Source organism: Centropristis striata, chromosome 13, assembly GCF_030273125.1.
Source record: "Centropristis striata isolate RG_2023a ecotype Rhode Island chromosome 13, C.striata_1.0, whole genome shotgun sequence".
Taxonomy (NCBI): Eukaryota; Metazoa; Chordata; class Actinopteri; order Perciformes; family Serranidae; genus Centropristis; species Centropristis striata.
In genome coordinates, this window is record NC_081529.1 from 25,210,481 (window position 1) to 25,229,743 (window position 19,263).

Here is a 19,263-nt window from a genome sequence, read left to right on the forward strand (position 1 = left end):
CATCAGTATGCACGGGAATCAAAGTCTGCCCTGCACACAATTGTGGCATGGAAACAAGGACCTTTGATAAATGGATGTAATATTTCAACTCTTGCATCATTGATGACCTTGAGAGCTAACTAGGGTGATTACCTCCTGTCATATAGGTCACAAACCCCTGCAGTAACAGCAGAAACCATTCGCAAAGAGTTAGATTTTTTGACTTGCAACTTCAGCTCAGATTAAAGATTCTGTCATCAGTAAAAAGCTGAAAAACTCTTGAGTGAGATGCACAGGCCCGGCTGTGTAGAGATCAGTTTAACACAAAACAATGCTGCATGTATATCATCGCTCCTCTGTAAACTAGCACAAAGCACATATTTGCACACGTGCATGTGGCTGCACATATGTGAGCACAAGCCTGGTGCATTTACAACTTGCTGTGACACAGACACTGCATGATGCAAACCTAACATAAGGACCTGCTTGCAGCTCTGGAAAGATGAGTCTGGCATTTTCCCATCATTATCTGCACAGCCCCTCTTTTATGCACAAGAGGTTGTGCCCCAAAATGTGTGGAGTCCGTGTATCATGTAAATATTTTGTTTAGACGATTTACTTTAATACCAGTACAAACTCTGGCAACGCTATTCCCAGCAGGGTCAATTACTTCGGAAATACCCTCAAAAAAACATGCAGCTCCTCTGCCATGAATCATTGCATCATCATCAGCCAATCACAAGGCAGCATTCGTGGGGCTTTGTGTGGCACAGTCCTGGGGAATAAGCAGGTGCGCAAGTACAAAACAATGACTCCACAAACATACTGAGCTCCACACATGACTGTGTGTTGCTGTCAATAACAGATATTGAATAGCATTGATCTGCTGTGGATTTAGCAATAGACAAACATTGCTTCCATAAATCATTTTACTCATCTTAATTGTGATCTAATCCGTACTATAATAAACTTCAATAAAGGAAAAGATTGTGTCGTTACACGTTAGATAAATATCAGAGAGGCACATGATGACATGACCTTGTACAGTGCACCTGTCTATTGCTCTCAGTATTGTTCTCTGAAATGAAAAGATGGTAAATAGACCAGCATGGCTCAGCTGCTTTTTAAACAAAATCTATTATCCCATCAGAAAAGCATTTACCCGCTTATTGACGTAAATATAAATGTAATAATGATATAACTCACTAAACAGTCAAAGGTTTACCCTCCTTCATCCAGACTCCTACAGAAGATCCATCCACAGTATTGAGTGTGTCATTATGTTGCCGACATGTCTGTGCAGTTGTCAAGACTAAATGATCAACATTTTCTGTGATCAAATAGGACGGCACCCATTATGAAATTTGGCCAAAAGCTGATGCAGATGTGTTTTTGCTGTTGTTTTGTGTTTATTTATTCCCCTGTTGTGCCAGGGAAACAAAATAAATCTTTATTATAAAAAATATAAAGAAACTGAACTATTTTAAAGTCATTCAGGCTTTCAATAAACTACACTATTAAATGAGCACATATTTAAAACATACATATTTATGAAACACCCTTTAAGATAAGCTTCTTTCACATAAAAAGGATCATTTTTTGGTGGAAAAATAATTGTTTCAAAAGCCTTTTTAGTCTGGTATATTACCTACTCAATGATGAGAAGAATATTTCAGTACTTACATTGGCCCAATTAGAATTTTCCCTTTAAATGTAAATGTGAACACAACTAGAAACATAATTAGAGTTTTCTTTCATCTCTTGTGCTTTTAGTACAAATCACAACGTTCTTGTGTCTGATCATGTTCTGAGACACTATAATACTCCCACATAGCTGACATTTTCTTTCACTGTAATTTGTAAACAAACCACACGTGTGCACAGCACCTGTTGCCCTCTTACGTCAAGCCAGCGTCGTGTCCAGCCAGTGGCTCCTTCTTTTTAAATCAGCAGCTGTAGTAGCAGCCACCGCAACAACCATCAATCATCTACTGGCATTGGTGAATGTCATCTTCTTTCCCAAAAGGCAGATGGCAGTCAACCAGGCCTATGGTCAGCTGATGATTTCATGTATCCCTAAGCATAGTTAATTGTTGATTCAACTGCCGGGGGGAGCAGAACCAGTTTGATATCCCACAGGCTAGAGAGCCACGTCATTACGTCATTGTACATGTCTGGTTTTCCCAAAAATACTAGCACCGACATCAAGTATAATAACAACAATGGCAAACTACATCATCTCCCTACAAATGTTGCTTGTGGCTTTGTGAGCCTACATTGGCATCCATTGACATCCATAGTAAGATGCTGCAGATGTTTTATCAGTCTGTGGTGGTAGTGTGTTGTTTTATGCTGCAGTCTGCTGGGGAGGCAGCATCACACACAAAGATGAAGGCGGTTGGACAGACTGGTCTAAAGAACTGGTTCTGTGGTTGGAGCCAGGTTGGACACACTGGAGGAGGTGGTGGAGAGATGACCTGTCAAGATGTTCGAGGCCATCTTGAAATACCAAGTCATCCGCTACACAAAACCTTTATGGATAAAAAAAACAGCAGTGGACGGCTCCTCTCTCTCCGTTGCAGGACGGAGAGATTCTGTCGGAGCGAAGGATCTTTTGAATCTCTCCTGCAACGGAGAGATTCAAAAGATCCTTCGCTCCTACAGCCAGGCTAATTGAATTTCCCTCTGGGATAAATAAAGTAATTTTGATTTGATTTGATTTTGAAACACGACTGGTACAACACATTTGCTCTGCTCGTATTGATCGCTATGGACGCCGATTATGTTCTTAATAACACTGAACGTTGGATGTCAATGTTAGACTTTGTTGTAAGCCAACGCTAGCCCGCTAGGTCTAACTAGCTACCTAGCACAGACTAGCCAGTATCGAAAAAGGTTATATGGGCACCTTAAAATTCACTATGGCAGTGTTTTCCTGGTCAAAAAAATATGTTAATAGCCAGTTCACTTGACCATCGGCCCAACCTAAATCATATTCTAACATATCAGATGACATACAAAATGCCACTTTGGCCATAGGTCATCACATTACATTCAGTGTTTGTCCAAATGTTTCTGGTTTGAGTTCATATGCAGTAGATCACAGCATTTTACTGTACAAAAACATCCTATTCTTAATCACATATCATCTACACCCACGCCATTATGTCTTTGCCAGTATTCTCCTGTCATCCAGTGTACCGTCACTTCAACATGGAGCATAACAGCATCTCCGTCGTCACTGCAGGCTCCAACCAGGCACGGCTCTGCCTTCGCCTCACTGGAGAGGATCAGCAGATAGACGGACATGTGTGTTGACATAAACCTCAGCTGAACATACTAGGTATAGCATGGAGGCATAAAGCTACCAGGATCTGCCGTCTCTGCACAATGGTGACATTACGATAAGCACGAGCTCTGCGGCGGGCTAATACTGGGCTTAATACTTGACTCTGCTTAATCTATTCTTTACGGTTTAGCCTAGAAGTGTGAACTGGTACAACTCTAATGGGCTTATAAAGATGCTTCTTTTTGCTGTGATAGGCGGTGGGTAAAACAGTGACTACCAAATGTAAAATTTATGTTTCTTTACTGGCTAACTTGGCAAAGCTATGCCCGATCTGGCGGGCTTAGTAGTGGCCCGAATGCACAGCCCATTAGCATGGTTTGTGGCAGTGGTGTTTGGCTGCATTACGTTAAATAAGTGCCTTGAATTGCTACCAACAGCAGTGACAACCCTAGATAATGAAGGTACATACAGCTAGAAATATTTTTGCTTCAGCACATTATTAAAAACTGTTGTGCTTCTATAGAAATAAACTCAGTTCTTTAACATTCAGCCAACTCAATTCTCGGTTTTTAGGGGAAAAAACACACCCATGGCTCAATATTCAGCCTAATCCATTTCAATCCCTCTAAGATAGACACTGACTACAAACAGACCTCCAAGGACAAGCTTTAGAGTGATAAAGCAAAAAATCCAATAGACACACAGACCTCTGGCTAATGCAAGAGGTCTCATGACACTGCAGCTTGTGTCTTCCTTCACCTGAGCCTCAAAAACGATTTCCTCTGTGTTTTAAGAGACTGATAAGAGTTTCTGACAAGAGAATTCAAATATCAACTTGGCGAAATGAAGCCTTCCAAAGGTCATCCGATAGAAATAGGAAAACACAGCGGCTGAAAACTGACCAGACAAGTTGAGAGAATCATTATTCTACACCAAACACATCTGAGAAGAAGCTGACAAACAAACGGGTTTAAAGAGCTGTTTACTATTCCACTGTTGAGCCCTTGCAATCATCCAAGTAATGGCCTCATTTAGACACTCAGCACTGTTAAAAAGAATTATGTTGCTGCCAGACCTCAGCTTTGCAACTTACCTGTCCATCTACGTGCCAACCCTTTTTTTGTCTTTTGTTCTCTCAAACTTCCTTTCATTCTTTCCCAGTCTTTCATAGCCTCTGTTTCTTGTCTTGGTCCCTCTTGTCCCCACTAGCTACTACACTGTCCCTGGGTGAGAGGCAAGTAAGGGATGGATGGGGGGGATTAGATGAGGGAGAATGAAGAGATAGAGAGAAGGGAAATGAAGGTTGATGAATGAATTCCCAGAGCTGTGCTGCGCTGCCCCTTTCTCTGAAGAGTGGGCGTTCGCCCCCTTTCCTATCTCTTTATTTCTATTTTAATCATTGATACTTTTCTTCAAACACTACCTTTAATCCCAGTAGTGTTTCAACATGCCTCCACTACATTTCCCAAATTTTTCTTACTTTAACCCCCACACGCCTTTGTACTTTTTTCTCATCTTTTTTCTCTACATTTGCACTCCCTCCTCTAGAAACACATGTGTTACAATGGAAGCAAGTGCATACATAAAATACACTGCATGCAGAAATACAGTACATCTAAAAGCACATATGCCTGCCTCTCACCAGGAATCAGAGATCTTTAGAGCATTTTCACGCACAGCCTTTTCAGTCTGCAAAAGCTAGCAACTGGTATTTTACCAAAGGGATTGTAAAATAGAGAGAAATAGTGAGATCAGAAGATAGATTGAAAGAAAATGAGAGCGGGAGAGATAGAGGCCCAAAGGGAATAGAGAAAGCATCACATGAAGGAGTTGACCCACCCGATCATCCATTTACAATACCATCCCCCATTCACTCAAGGCAAAGCTGCCTAGCCCCACATTAAGCTATCATTACATCCACCAATACTTTTATTTGTCTTGTTGATCTAATTTTTTGTCTTTCACAAACACACCCTGGGAGCTCCAAGAGGTTGTCCATGTGGTTGACAGCGGCAGTTGCAACCACCACACAAACGCACAAACACACAATCACACCTTGCGCTCAACCACACACACACGACAAAAATCTCTCTCACTAGTCACCTCCCTCTCTTACACACACACACACACACATACACGCACACCCACCAGCACCACCTGCTTCACTGATGGTACTTCTGCTCTACACCAGCCCCCTCCCATTTCGTGCTGCTCCCACAAATGGTGCCTCCACCCAGTGCTTCCAACACCTCCAGCACCTCGTCCTCGTATTCAGCATCCCTGCAAGCCTTTCCCCATGCACCCTCACTCCTAACCTGCTCCCCCATTAACCGATGCTACCTTACAGCATCACTCTCCTCAAGCGATGCTGCACTCCACAAGCCCTCAGCCCAACCCCCATCCCCTGCTTTCACAGAGTGTAACAGGAGGACAGCCAGCTGGTTGGGTAGCACAACACGCAGAACCAAAAAGATACCTGCTACACAAGTATGAAAGGAGATAGGGTTGACATGCCTTGGGATGGTGCATTGCCCATGCTGCGACACGGACCGCTGCAGCTGAAAGTGATCGCGTTTCCTGTTCTCCCTCCTCTTTTTTTCCTCTCTCCTCCTCCCTCCTCCTGTCCCTCGCTTGCTGTTCTTCACAAAGCGCTGGGTCTCTCCTTCCTTGTGCCGGTCCCCTCGCTCCTATTCGCTCCTCTCCTTCTACCGTCCTCCTTCCCTTTGTCTCGCTCTCGCTCTGGCTTTCTCTTCCCTCCGCTGGAACCTCCTTCGCGAGATGGCTGTGGTCCAGCAGCGGCGCTCCTGACAGCACTGCGCGTGTGTGACTGCGAGCACGTGTGAGTGTGTATGTGTGTGAGGGAGAGGTTGAGTGGGAGAGTCTGGGTGTGTGTGTGAGAGAGAGAGAAAGAGAGAGAGGGGCGTACTCTTCAGCAGTATGAGCCTTGGAAGACTGTGCATGCCGGTGCAGGGATGCTCAACACACAGCTAAGAATGAAGCAAAAATGTTGCCCATGATAAACTCACACTGACTCAACCACTCTCTCTCACTTGCTCGCTCCATGCCTTATTTCCTCCCCATTAAACATTATATTCTCTCTCTCTTAAAGACACAGGCGGCACGCTGCATTGCTACACGCCTAGAGCACATCTCATGATATGGTAATAAAGGGGAGTCCAGGGACATGGTCCTGTGTGGGGCTCAGCAGCTGAGCTAGCAGGGGGGCGGGTGGAGAAATGCTTGAAGCCTCTACTGTACCGGGAATGGGGAAGGATGGTGCGAGGAAGAGAGAGAGAGTGGAAGGGAGAGACAAGAGTGTACACTTGAAATATCCCCTAGTGACAACAACAGCTAATGATGAAGCTGTGTTAGGCCCCAGGCGAGGTTGTAATAGATTGGCATGGCAACAGGAGCGCAGTGGCAGGTGAAAAGACGAGAAGGACGCCACAGGAGGGCAACCTCAGCAACGCTATGGCCTGTGGCTCTTCCCTGCTGGACGTTTGTTTGCAAGCATAACTTATTACTCTTGTGAATCCCTGCAACTATCACCTCCACTCCCCAACAATCACACTCCAGAAGTAGGGCAGAGCCCAGTGTTGTGTCAGCTAGTCAAGAATGCCCTTGAAACACAATGGGGACAAATCCATACTGAAATCAATCATGTGCAATACTGTATCTGGTAGAGGACAGAAAATTAGCGACAAGTGGCTAAGGGAAGCAGACGGATGGAGTGAAATCAAGGACAAATAGTGAGGGTGATAGAAGCTGTCAGGTGTTGTGGATGAGGAGCATCGCTGTCAAACAGAGAGAGGCTACTCTTTGCAGTAGCAGCTAATGGGTTCTGATGAATTAAGAAAGTAAGAAGAGGGGGTAGAGAGGGAGGCAAAGGGGATGTAGGGCCTTTTCATGATGAGAGTAATGAATAATGTATGGTCAGGCTGCACATGACTTACACAGCACACTGGCCTGTCCGTCATGTCCAGCTGGCTCACAGGCTCAGACATCAGCTTGTCGGCTGGAGTCTGTCCACTTGAGCTAAAAGCAAGCCGACAAAAGCCTGCAACGGCACAAATTTACACGTTTTTTCTTTTTAAAGTAAAAGTTAAGGGAAGAGAAGTTTCAAATACTCTTTCTCAGTGTCTACCAAAGGCTATACAAATAGAAACACATCTTATTTACAAGTGTGATTAAATCCTAGGTAATCAAGGTGTCATCATATTTTTTTAAATCCTATAAAATTTTGCACAAAAAACATTAACTTACACACCACAACAACAATGGGTGGCAAATTCTAAATAATACAAATTCCTAGGAAAATAAAAGGTAATTCTGATTTACTGTTTACTGTCAACCCAGTCCCCAGAATGTATAAGGGTGTTCCCAATACAGTCCAATACACGGAATGAGGCGGGTCTCACTCGCCGAAATGCCCCTTATTTGAATATGAGTCGTCCGGAGCGGTCTTTTGACGGGACTTTTTTTGGCCCTGTTGAAGAGCAGGGCCATTTTTCTCCCCTGAAAAAAGCCTGGTTGCTGATTGGATAGAACGCTAAGCAGGATGTGACCTAGTACTTGACGCCACAAAAACACGCGCCATTTGTAAAAGCCAGTGAAGCAGTGTTTTCCGACCCCCCTAGCGACTATTTTACAAGGGCTGACGGCTTGTTAAGAAGAGTAAGAACGAGTCGAAGCGACACAGTCCTCCTACAGCAGTCTCTCCCAGCTGCAGTCACAGAGCCGGAGGGGATTTGAACGCCTTAGCGTCCAGTATGCAAATTGCTAATAGGCTAACAGTTAGCTCTGTAGCAGTACAGTGTGTATTTGCTGCTGCTGCAGGAGGTGTTCACTTAGCAATCTCTGTTTGTTTACAACAAGCACCGGACATTCTATGCACAGTAAGCGATGCCGGTTAATTCACAATTACTTTGTTTATGATCAGCATAATAGCCATGCTGCTTTGTTTATGATCAGCTGCTGATGAAGTGCACAGTTAGCGACGGAGGCCACAGTTGCATGTCCTGTGTTCAATCAGTCGCGTATGTGATCACGGATCACGGTCGAAACTGTCGCTAAGTGATTATGCGATAATCGAAAACCATACGTCACCTCCAGAGTCTCGTAAATCCCTCTGGGGGACTTTTTGTAATGGAGACACACAGAGTGAGCGGACATTTGGCCTGAGACTTTCCCAGTGGCCACTCGTCCCCCTAAAGGAAACACGGCTAATGATGGATTTCAGGATCCTGCAAGCAAGATATATTGAATTTTTAACTACAAATATGTTTAAGGCGAACAATTGTGAACTGGTGCAATCCATTGTTATAGTGACACGAGACGACTGTTACTTTATACACATTACAAACAAGTGATGACCGCAAACACTTAAAAAATGCTTTTGTTAAGGTTAGGCAACAAATCAACTTGGTTAAGGTTAGGGTGAGGAAAATCAGAAAATCCAGCAGTGGGACATAAACACCAGTCTCCTGGGTTAAAGTCCTGGTGTGTGTTGGTGCCTCTATAGGCCTATGTGGAACCTACATGACTTTTAACATCATATTACATTGTCACCAGACAAAGAAAAAAATAAATGTTTCACGTCAACATATCTGTGGTTTGCAGAAAGGTAATTTTTTGTCAGTCAAGTACACCAAATAATGTAAGATGTATTTGTAATAGTGTAAAATCATGCTGGAGAATAAAAAAATAAAGTAAAGTGTTATTGTGTGGACATGTTGTCTGGACATGTTAATGTGCTGAACTACATTGTAAAAGACCCAAATTAAAGCCATGCTGTTCTGGGTGCTGCTGCTGGTGCTGAAAATGATGTTGCCCAACAGGGGTTATCTACTATTTATAGCAAATGATCCCATATCGAGATTGAAACATTTCTCAAGATCAAATTTATTTTACACTTGCAACAAGTAATACTTCCCTTCCCCTAAAGCATGAGTTGACGTGTCAGCAGGGGGCTGATAGGTTTGATAAGTACTTTAATTACATCACAGGTGTTATTATTTATAGCAAAACTGGTACAGAGCCTAGGGATGCACCGATACCGGATCAGATATCAGACTGTTACTGACAATGCATAGCAGACAATATATGCATCAATATTGATGGATACCAAGACATTTATGATTTTTTAAACATTTTTAATGTTTTACAATTTAAAATAAAATAAAATAAAGAAATGAATAGTAAAGCACACTATTAGTTTTTTGATTAAGATGACAAATAGTATAATAGCATAGTTATTTACTTGAATTCCTGGACAGAAAAATTAGTTTTATTGGTTGAATGTTCCGCTTGATTCATTTCAGTGAGCCAGCTTAAATTTGGGTATAAAAAGGAGAAGTAGGTTTGTTATTTGCCAAATAAATAACAATACCATTTTAGTTTCAAACAAGCTCTGTTGGACATATACCATTCTTGCTCTAATCAAAAGTAAAATTCCCAACTTTCATTATCTTACACCAGCGCTCCTGCACACTTGAATGAATATGGCACTCAGGCTCAGTCACAGTTGAAAAGGTCTTTGGCTTGGAGCTGTTCTGTTAACCCGTTAAAGAAGGATCCCCTCACTGGGACCAAAACCAGTGATGCCTTCAAGGGATCCTGGTCAATTTGTCCTCGAGTTGCCCCAATCGATTTTCTGATCCTGATCTGATCCTTTTATGTTGCATGTCTGCTGACACCCAAACCCTTTCTAATAGTTAGACTGTAAGATATGCAAGATATGCTTGTTGTTTAATACCTGGACATTGAAACAACATGTAGCCTACTGACTCTGGCACACTTTATTAATCACAAGCTCCCCTCACAAATGATCTTTGGCAGAGAACAGACAGCGGCTTGCAGAGAGCACTTTAACCGAACAACAGCCCAGTTTAATCTTGGCCCGTAATCAAGGAACCACTGAAATGCTTGCACGGTAGGCTGGAAGGATTAAAATATGTCCTGATTAATTTAATGAGACTAATGGAAGAATAAAACATTGTAATTTGCAGTTGATAATGCCATAAACAGACTGCAAACAAAAACAAATGTTTATTTTTATCCCCGTTGTGTCTTTTTCCTTTAATAATTACATAACCACCAAACATGTGCAATTGGCAGGCAATATATATTCCAATTTTAAATTGAATTGCTCTTTTTTATAATGATGCTGTGTGACTACATATCATGTTACATACCTGAGAACTATCGAACAAACATAAAGCTGTTGCAGTAAATCTAATAGATTATCAGCCCAAGGACATTGTTGTCATATTGAGATAATAGCTATGACCTGCATCATTTGTGTAACAGCATATTACCGTGTGAGACATTGTTTAAGGAAACAATATTGAGATGGTGTAGTGCTGATGGCCTGTTTTGCCTGAAGGCTTCTATATTTTACCGAGCACAAAGCAGCTCGTTGCAGAGGTGCAACTTGCTGACTAAGTAGCTTCGTGGAGTTGATGAGTACGCTCTGCGACCGTTTTCTAATAAAATGACATCTGCTGTTTTATTGTTCGCTCTGGAGCTGACCATATTGCAGTGCAAGTTATCGGGCTGCTCAATCTAAAAAATGATTCAGCCTATTCACAAGTTTGAAATTCACGTTCTTGAAAGACATGGTTTGGTTGTCCCTAGGGAGTTAATGGAACCCAGTTTGTCCTTGTTGTCCTCCTTCTTTCTCTCCATCTCAGCTGTGAGAGCTCATCGACCCAAAAACACTTCGGCACATTCTGTGGCACAATAGATCTGCCCTCGCTTCAGTGGAAACTGGCCATCTGAGGTTATTAGAGGGGGGCTGCCTGGGGATGAATGTCAATGACAGTGTGACTTGGATGCATAAAGAAGCAGCAAGCTAACAGAGGTGTTTTTACTGTATATGAGAGAGAGCAAAGGTAACAAGAAAACACATCACTCATCCATCAACAACGTGCAGAAACACAGTTGCTTATGTCTCATTGTAACCTTCACAGCACCACCCAATGATAATGTACATTCAGAGCTAGCAGTGCAGTGTGTTGGATCCCCAGGGTAAAAAGAGAAATGCATAGGTCTAAATGTCCACAATGATGGATATCACTCCTCTTTATGTTCACTAAACCCCAATACACAGTGAACCAAGACTGCTCCAATTATATGCCAAGCATTTATCATGTAACCATTTTAAACTCTGCAGGAAAATCCAGCAGGGTTACTGCAGCTGAAGCACTTCTGCCTCTTTGTCCTGGTGGAGACAATAGAGAAAAATGTTTATTGGAGCCAATGAGGCATATTCAGTCAGCCAACTCACAAAGACCAATAATAAATGTCTGCTATAAAACTGCATTAGATACAGAGCCCGACACCAGCTATTATGTAGAATCTAGTACTATTGGGCAGTGGGCCGACCTCTTCGTGGCCATTCCTCCACCAGCAACCAAGACACCTAATACTGTATGTGGCATCAGCTGCCCATTAAGATTGATGTGAAATCAGTAAACCATCTGAGGCACAGACACACGCTAAGACACATCAGCGATGCAGAATCACCTTCACTGGCAATCTAGAAGAAACTTTTCTTGTTTCTGGTTGTTTTGGTGTGCAGTGCTCTGCAGCACCTCCCATAGGAGAGAATCTGAAACAGGTCGTATGCAGTAGATAATTATAACTAATGCATACAAAACTCCCCAAAATTAAAGGCTAAGAGTAGGCCACCTATTGAGAAATATATTCATAAGGAGCAGATGACCTTTAGAGTATGGAAATCAGCTTAGTTCCCAGCAAAGAATATAGCTGACTGTAGCTAGAGTGTAAACAGGATTACGAGAGAAGACATTAAACTACAGAAACTATAGAATCATCTGTGTATAAGACAACAGACAATGTAAACATCCCGAAAGCAAATACACATTACTATCTTCTATGAGAGACAAGCCAATGAGAAAGACAGAGAAAAAGGCAACAACCGAGAGGAAGTAAACAGATAAACAGCATCAGTGTTGCACAAATTTGAGGCATTTGAAAACAGCTCTGGAACCTTTTTTATATACATATTAATGGTGCAACATCTCTAAGGGTGGGTATGAGATCTTAGTTAAGATTTTACAGAAAGCACATGGTTATTTCATCAACCCTTGTTGGAAATTAAACTACTAATTGAATTAGGCTGCAACTCGACAAGCACCAATATTAAAATGCTGTTTTCAAGTTTACACATCAGTATAAAAGCATAATAACTCAAAAAGGTTAATATATCTCTGTTAATGACTATTCTGCTGCATAATGAGAGCTTTTTCTTCAACTTTAAGAACATTTTGCTACTAATACATCTGCAAATTTTGAATGCAGAGGTTTTACTTGGTGGAATATTTTGATGATTTTTATAGTTTTGTTGCTCTTAATGCATGTAACAAACAACCAATCTTCTGAAAAATTCACAATTCACAATTCTGACTTCACAATTCAGACAAATGCTAATTCAAAGCCAGCTGCTAGCATGTAGGCTACCTAGCTGCTTAACGTTAGCCTCAAACACATCCACAAACACCTACCTGAGGACACGCGCACTTCTCCATTTGGCCTGCAGTGGGTTTGATTTGGCTGGTTAACATGATGAATATCTTGTGTTTTTGTTGTCTTGTTTACAAACTTGTGTTGACAGATCAACAGAGCGTGCGGAGCAGTTTATTATTGGGAGCGTTTGATATAAGTTACAGCGAGTACCGGATGGGTCAGGTGACTGTTTCTTCTTCTCTTCCTTTTATCAAATAAATCTCATATAAATAAAAACTAAACCAAAGTTAAAGGACTCATTAAGCAGAATGGCCCATTTCAGAATTATAGTATTACGCTATATAATATAATACAATATAATATAATATAATATAATATAATATTTGTTAATTCATTCATTTATTTATTTATTTAATTAACTAAAGCATTTAATCTTGCATCATCATTTATATATTGTTGGGTTTTATTGTTGGTAATGTTACATATAGATACTGTATGTCTATTGCATGAATATTTTTAATCTGCAAAGTAGATTATTATTATTGTTATTTTTGTATTATGTTATTATTATTATTATTATCATTGTATTATGTTATTATTATTTTTATTTTAATATAATTCTAAATATTATAGTTATATAGTTGCTGTTACTATTGTTTTTTTAATGATTATTATTATATTTATACAGCAATTTTTAAGCTGAAGCACAAAGTGCTTTCCAAATTCGGTTAAAAAAAATATTAGAAACCCATACTGCAAGCCCCACTTTGATATACAGAAATTTGAAAGCAGGGTAAAGGTGGAAAATAAAACAAATAAAAGAGATGATCTCATATAAAGCTAATAAAGTGCCAAAAAAGAAGCGCAGATAAAAATACTAGAATATTGTGACCTTCTGTGCACTCCCAAGTCGAATCGATGATTGTTCAATTAAGCCACAATAAAAGATGAGGGGATAAAAGAAATGTACATATTTTATAAACATGGTAAGACATTTAATTGAGTCTTAACTAATAAAACATGGTAACTGCATTTATTGGCAATGCTTTATTCATAATATATTATATTCTTTTTTCCACTTACAGCAGACATATTTCAGATTCAGTAGTTCTTGGCCTTAGCATTCGTTCTCTGCCAATCAAATGGACAAATCCTGTGTTTCCATGGCGATGTGAAAGGCGAGACATGACTTCGTCTTTATGGAAAGAATGGTGCAGTCACTGCTGAACTCTGTTTCCTTTGCTGTGTGTGGGTGGATGGATGGACAGGATTGAAAATACCAGCCCAGCTACAGGCGCACTGCTGAGCACCTTCTGTGACTTCTGGACGCCAAGAAATGCAAGCGACCATTAATGCTACACACACATGCATTGAGCTCTGAGAAAGAGAACGTTGAAGTGGATAGAACAGATTTACCTGCAGTAAACAGGACCACATATTTTTATTGATATTAACACATAAAACAAAATTTTACACCTTTTTTGTTGTTTATAGCTGAAGGCAAACTGATGAGAGATTCTGGACGATGTATTTGGGACTACTTCTTCTTCTACTCTCTTCTACCCTTTACAATTCATTACCAATAACCTTTGATTGATCTTGAAGGGTTCTAATGGCCAGCAGGGGGCAACTCCACAACTGCAAAAAGAAGTGAGTTTGTATGTAAGTTAATAGGAAAATTACCCTACTTCTCACTTGATTTATTACCTGAGTAAATATTTTCCTAATGAGTTTATGGTCTAGATTGCTTTTTTCAAGTCTTCAATACGGCATGAAGTTTATTTTGTCAAGTATGGACCTGTTTACAGTAACACAGACGATAAAGCAGGAACACTTTGTCCCTTTCAGTGTGTTTTCAGTTCATCAGAGTTCAGTGTAACATCTTGAGTGCTTAAAAATGTTTTGTTAAGCGTTTGATTAGACTAAAAGTTGGAAACAGCTTATCATTTTTAATAGCGATTGGCCCTTGCTAACCACTAGCTTCACTAGCTTTAGCTCATGATGCTGTGTCATTCTGGCTCCAGATCTCTTCTTTACATGCATAGGCTGCAAAATAACAATATGGCGACAGGCTGGCTGTAAACCAATGTGTCGACTACCAAAATGCTTCAAAGCCAGAGTCAACAACCCAATGGGTGACGAGAGCGTCTGCTTTTTTATATGGTCTATGGGTAGGAAAGAAGAAAAAAGAAAGTTCTGCTCGGCATTCATTCTGCTCACTATTTCATCTTTGTTTTTTGTGAAATATTGGACAATAGTTTGGGAAAATCTTTTTAGTGGCTAACAACTCATTTAAAACATGGCAAGGGGCCTCAATCAGACTCTGCTTTTTTGTGAGAGTTTACTCATCAATAATGCATTGAGTTTTTTGTTTTGTTTTGTTTTGTTTTGTTGCTTTATAATGACTTTTCTTATTGTTGAATATACAGCAAACAGAACTGATTAAACAGAATGATGTAGATTTATTGATCCAGTGCCTTTGTGAGGGAGGGAGGTCAGATTTCCAGCATACTGAAATGCATTTATTTCCCTGAGCTGTACTGGCAAGTAAAATGAAGTACTTAACAGTACTAAGAGTCCTTTCCAATGTATTCAAGTCTTTTAGCTTCCACATTTTAGGATCCTGAAGTTCTATTAACATCTGAGATGGTTTCACTAATTATATACTGCTAAAACTGCAATAAATGTGCAATGCCAGATCATATGGAACAGGTCTGCATTTTTATTTTGACATTTCTGGTATATAGGTCAGCTATCGTTGTTAAATGTATGCAGCAAGTTTTTACAACCCTATTTATTTATTTATTAAAATATCCAAAACTGAAAAATAACTAATGACTTTAAAGATGTCAGATGTAGTTGTGTTAAAAGTACAATATTTCCCTCTTTATCGCAAGTAAATGAGTATGAAATGGAAAAACTCAAACTTATTAAAGATAAATATTTTAATTTAATGCTATTTCGGCCTGCAGCTCTTCTCTGTGGAGTTTGCATGTTCTCCCTGTGTCAGCGTGGGTTCTCTCCAGGTTCTCCGGCTTTCTCCCACAGTCCAAAACAGGCACTTAGATTTGATTGGTGACTCTAAATTGCCTGTAGGTGTGAATGAGAGCATTATTGTCTGTCTCTATGTGTCAGCCCTGTGGAGACATGTCCAGGGTGTACCCCGCCTCTCGCCCAATGACAGCTGGGATTGGCTCCAGTCCCCCCCCCACCCCACTTTGACTATACATACACTACTGGTTTGAATTGAATTGAAAATTATGCAGTTTAATGTCTCAGTGTACTCTGAAATTAATGCACATTTGTAACATTTAAAATTCTTTATTGAGCATGATAGTGTTTTGAAAGTTAAAAAAAGATTCAAAATCACATTTTATGTTGGACTAAAGGACTAAAAAAAGACACAAAATGACCAAAAAAAGACACAAAATGACTAAAAAAAGAAACAAAATGACAAAAAAAAGACACAAAATGACTTACAAAGACATGAAAAGAATTCAAAAATTGACAAAATAGCCCAAGACTCCATAGAGTTAAGTTATTAACCCATTTCTTGTTCCCTGAAAAAGGCCTACTTGTATAATTCTGAAATGTACATTATTTTTCAGTTTTGGTTAAGCTTACCTTTTTTTATTTACCTCTGGCAGTTCACCACTTACCTTCGTACCCTTTCAAGCTGCTCATTTGACTTGAACTGCTTGAATTTCAATAAAAAACTGGAAAAATTGGGGTGTTCTAAAACTTTTGACCGGTAGTGTATGTGCTACTGTTATTTGTTTTGTCAAGTTAAAAAAAATAAAACATTTTTCAGTACATTACTTATAAATGTATTTGGTTACTTTACACCACAGGAGGTTTTAAAGAAATAGCGTGAGGAATGCTGAAACGGCGACATCCTGGTAGGGTGAGCGAAGAGTTAATGTGCTGTGAAGTCACACATCAAGGTGAGATTTGCAGAGAGCCCCTACCAAAGGTCAAGTGTAGCCCAGTGTGTGTGGGGAGAGTGTGATTCTACATATCCTATTAGAATTATTTCAGGTCATTTCAGCTTTGTTTGATAGTCGGAGCATGTGAGCGGCGGAGGTACACTCGAGAAAAGCAGGGAGGATGTCATGGAGATGGCAAATCTGTTGAACCAGTGAAAGTGATTTGGATCCATAGTACTGAAAGAAGATGATTATCACCTCAGCTCAACCTCAATTACAAAGCAGGATCTTTCAAATAAAAATATTACCAGATCAGGTCATTGAGCATCTTGTAATTCCAATATAAAGGGTGACCGGCAGCTGCAGTGAGGTGAGGGAGGGATGTCTCTACAAAGATGGGATCACAGAAAACCCTCTGCTCAATTAAAAAGCCTAAAAAATATGAGTAAAACCAGTACGTCCCCATCCCTCTGCACCCCACAGCTCTTCAAGCGAGATGAAAACCTGTATCACAGTCCATGTCTTGTCTCCTGCTCTCCCTTCTCCATGTCTTCTCAGTCACTCTCTATAAATACATAAGGTGCTGTTTCCAAGGTAACAACTCTATAGAGAATTGGCCACCTGAAATCTAGATGGAGCAGAAAAGGAGGGTGAACGGTGGTCTACGGGCTCTGTGATTGTCAGGGAAAAGACCCACTGCGTCAACGTCTTGTCCATCTCTGTCCTGCAGTGAAGCCCTTGAGACAATCAGTCTCCAATAACCCAAAATGTCATTTACCTTCGGCCTGCGAGAGAAAGACACCCATTAGTGTTAGGGTTTGTGTTTGGTCTGATGCTTCGTGGATCATTTATTTATCAATCTTTTCATCTAACACCCAGCCAAAATGTATGTAAAGTTGCTGTCTCTCTCTTACAGTGCACTTTGAAGTCATTAATGTCCATATCGGGCTGGGATGATATATGTTTTTTGTTTTTTTTACTGCTTTTTGCAAAAAAACCCCACTTAAAATAAGTTCACTGTGACGAATTGTCAAAGAGCACAACTAAAGCCAGAAAAAGTGAACATGCTTACATTTTTGCACTTCAATCTATCTTGAAAATGACCAAAGTTTAGTTAAATGGTAAAATGGTAAAATGGACTGCACTTATATAGCGCTTTTATCCAAAGCGCTTTACACTAGGGTGATATCAGGTAAATTGGGCCATTATAACAATGGCCCAATACAATACGCTAGATTTGATTTTTTTTTATTAGATTTGACAATACTTCAAATCTAGCGTGCACCAGAAAGTTGCATGGTAAGTAGGCAGTATGGCATACCAAATCTAACTAAATTACTATTAGGGTGATAAATTTATTAAAAAACAAACATGCACATGAAGAAACTATGCATAATATCTGTCTTGATGGCATCCATCAGAAATAATTGTGTTATTGTCCCAAGTGATTTACTAAAAAGTGGCCCAATTTAGCTGATATCACACTAGAGACTGGACTGCGCTCATTCACCCATTCACACACACATTCATACTGGTGGCAGAGGCTATCCTGAATGGTGCCACCATTGGGAATTAATTCACACACCGATGAACACAGCATAGGGAGCTATTTGGGGTTCAGTATCTTGCCCAAGGATACTACAGCATGTAGGCTGCCATGGTCAGGGATCGAACCACCGACCTTCCGATCAGTGGGGAGACCGCTGTACTAGTCAGCATTACTGTTTACTGACAGTGGTTTTATTTTAACTAAGATGAGTCCATTTGGACAAATAGGATAATTCATAATTTGTGTATTATATATACTGATGCAATGAATTTAAGCATTGTCTGTACAATTTGACATTATGGCAGAGACATATTTATTCTTCAATTATGCAGAGAGACCTTATGATTTATGATGACCTTAATTAAAAAAAAAAAAAAAAAAAACATTTTTTTCTTTTAAAAAGTATGTTGACCAAAAAAAGAGAGACATGTCTTATCTGTGGTGCAATAAATAAAAAAAGTCTTCGTAAAAAAAATCGTAAGGCAAATTGATTCCAGTATGTTTGAGTTTAGTGTGAATCACAATTATCAATTTAGATTTGCCAAGATAATCATGGCATGAAATTCTCACATCATCTCCTGCTCAGTGCATATTCAAGTTATTATTAGTGGGATTATTATGAATAAATAAACAAAAGGTCAGTCTACCTGTTCAGGCATCAAGGCAGATATATTAGTATACTTCAGGTGAATACATTGTGCTCCTAAGATTGCTTTATTTTGAAAAGTATATACCAGAAGTGTATTTGTTGTCTCCTCTTATCTCTCTGTTTTACCTGAGTGCATTTAAAATCATGAGTGTTCACTGCCCTCCAGTGCTTACATTCAGGTAGTGCAACATATCAGGTATGTCAATTTAAAAATATGTCTATTTCTGTATCTAATAGTTTGACATTTTTTATTTACATATTTTAAAGCCCTCTGTGGGTTGCATTTTAATTTTTTAAAAATGTTTTTTTATTTTATTTTATTGCAGTTTAAAGTCTTGCACAATTTTTAATGTTTTTTTTATTTATTTAATTTGTCACTGTG

The 19,263-nt window shown here is 39.9% G+C and overlaps 1 protein-coding gene across 2 annotated transcripts in view; it reads right to left on the bottom strand.

The window, feature by feature from the left end:
• The window catches only part of srcin1a (SRC kinase signaling inhibitor 1a), a 128,150-nt gene extending 122,044 nt beyond the window's left edge, over positions 1–6,106 (bottom strand). The window contains exon 1 of one of the 2 annotated variants that reach the window (XM_059348938.1): positions 5,783–6,106. In XM_059348938.1, the coding sequence (XP_059204921.1) occupies positions 5,783–5,804 (22 nt within the window). In that variant the 5' untranslated portion in view covers positions 5,805–6,106. The remainder of the gene's footprint in view (positions 1–5,782) is intronic. The other variant, XM_059348939.1, reaches the window with a different exon arrangement.
• Positions 6,107–19,263: the final 13,157 nt, after the last annotated feature.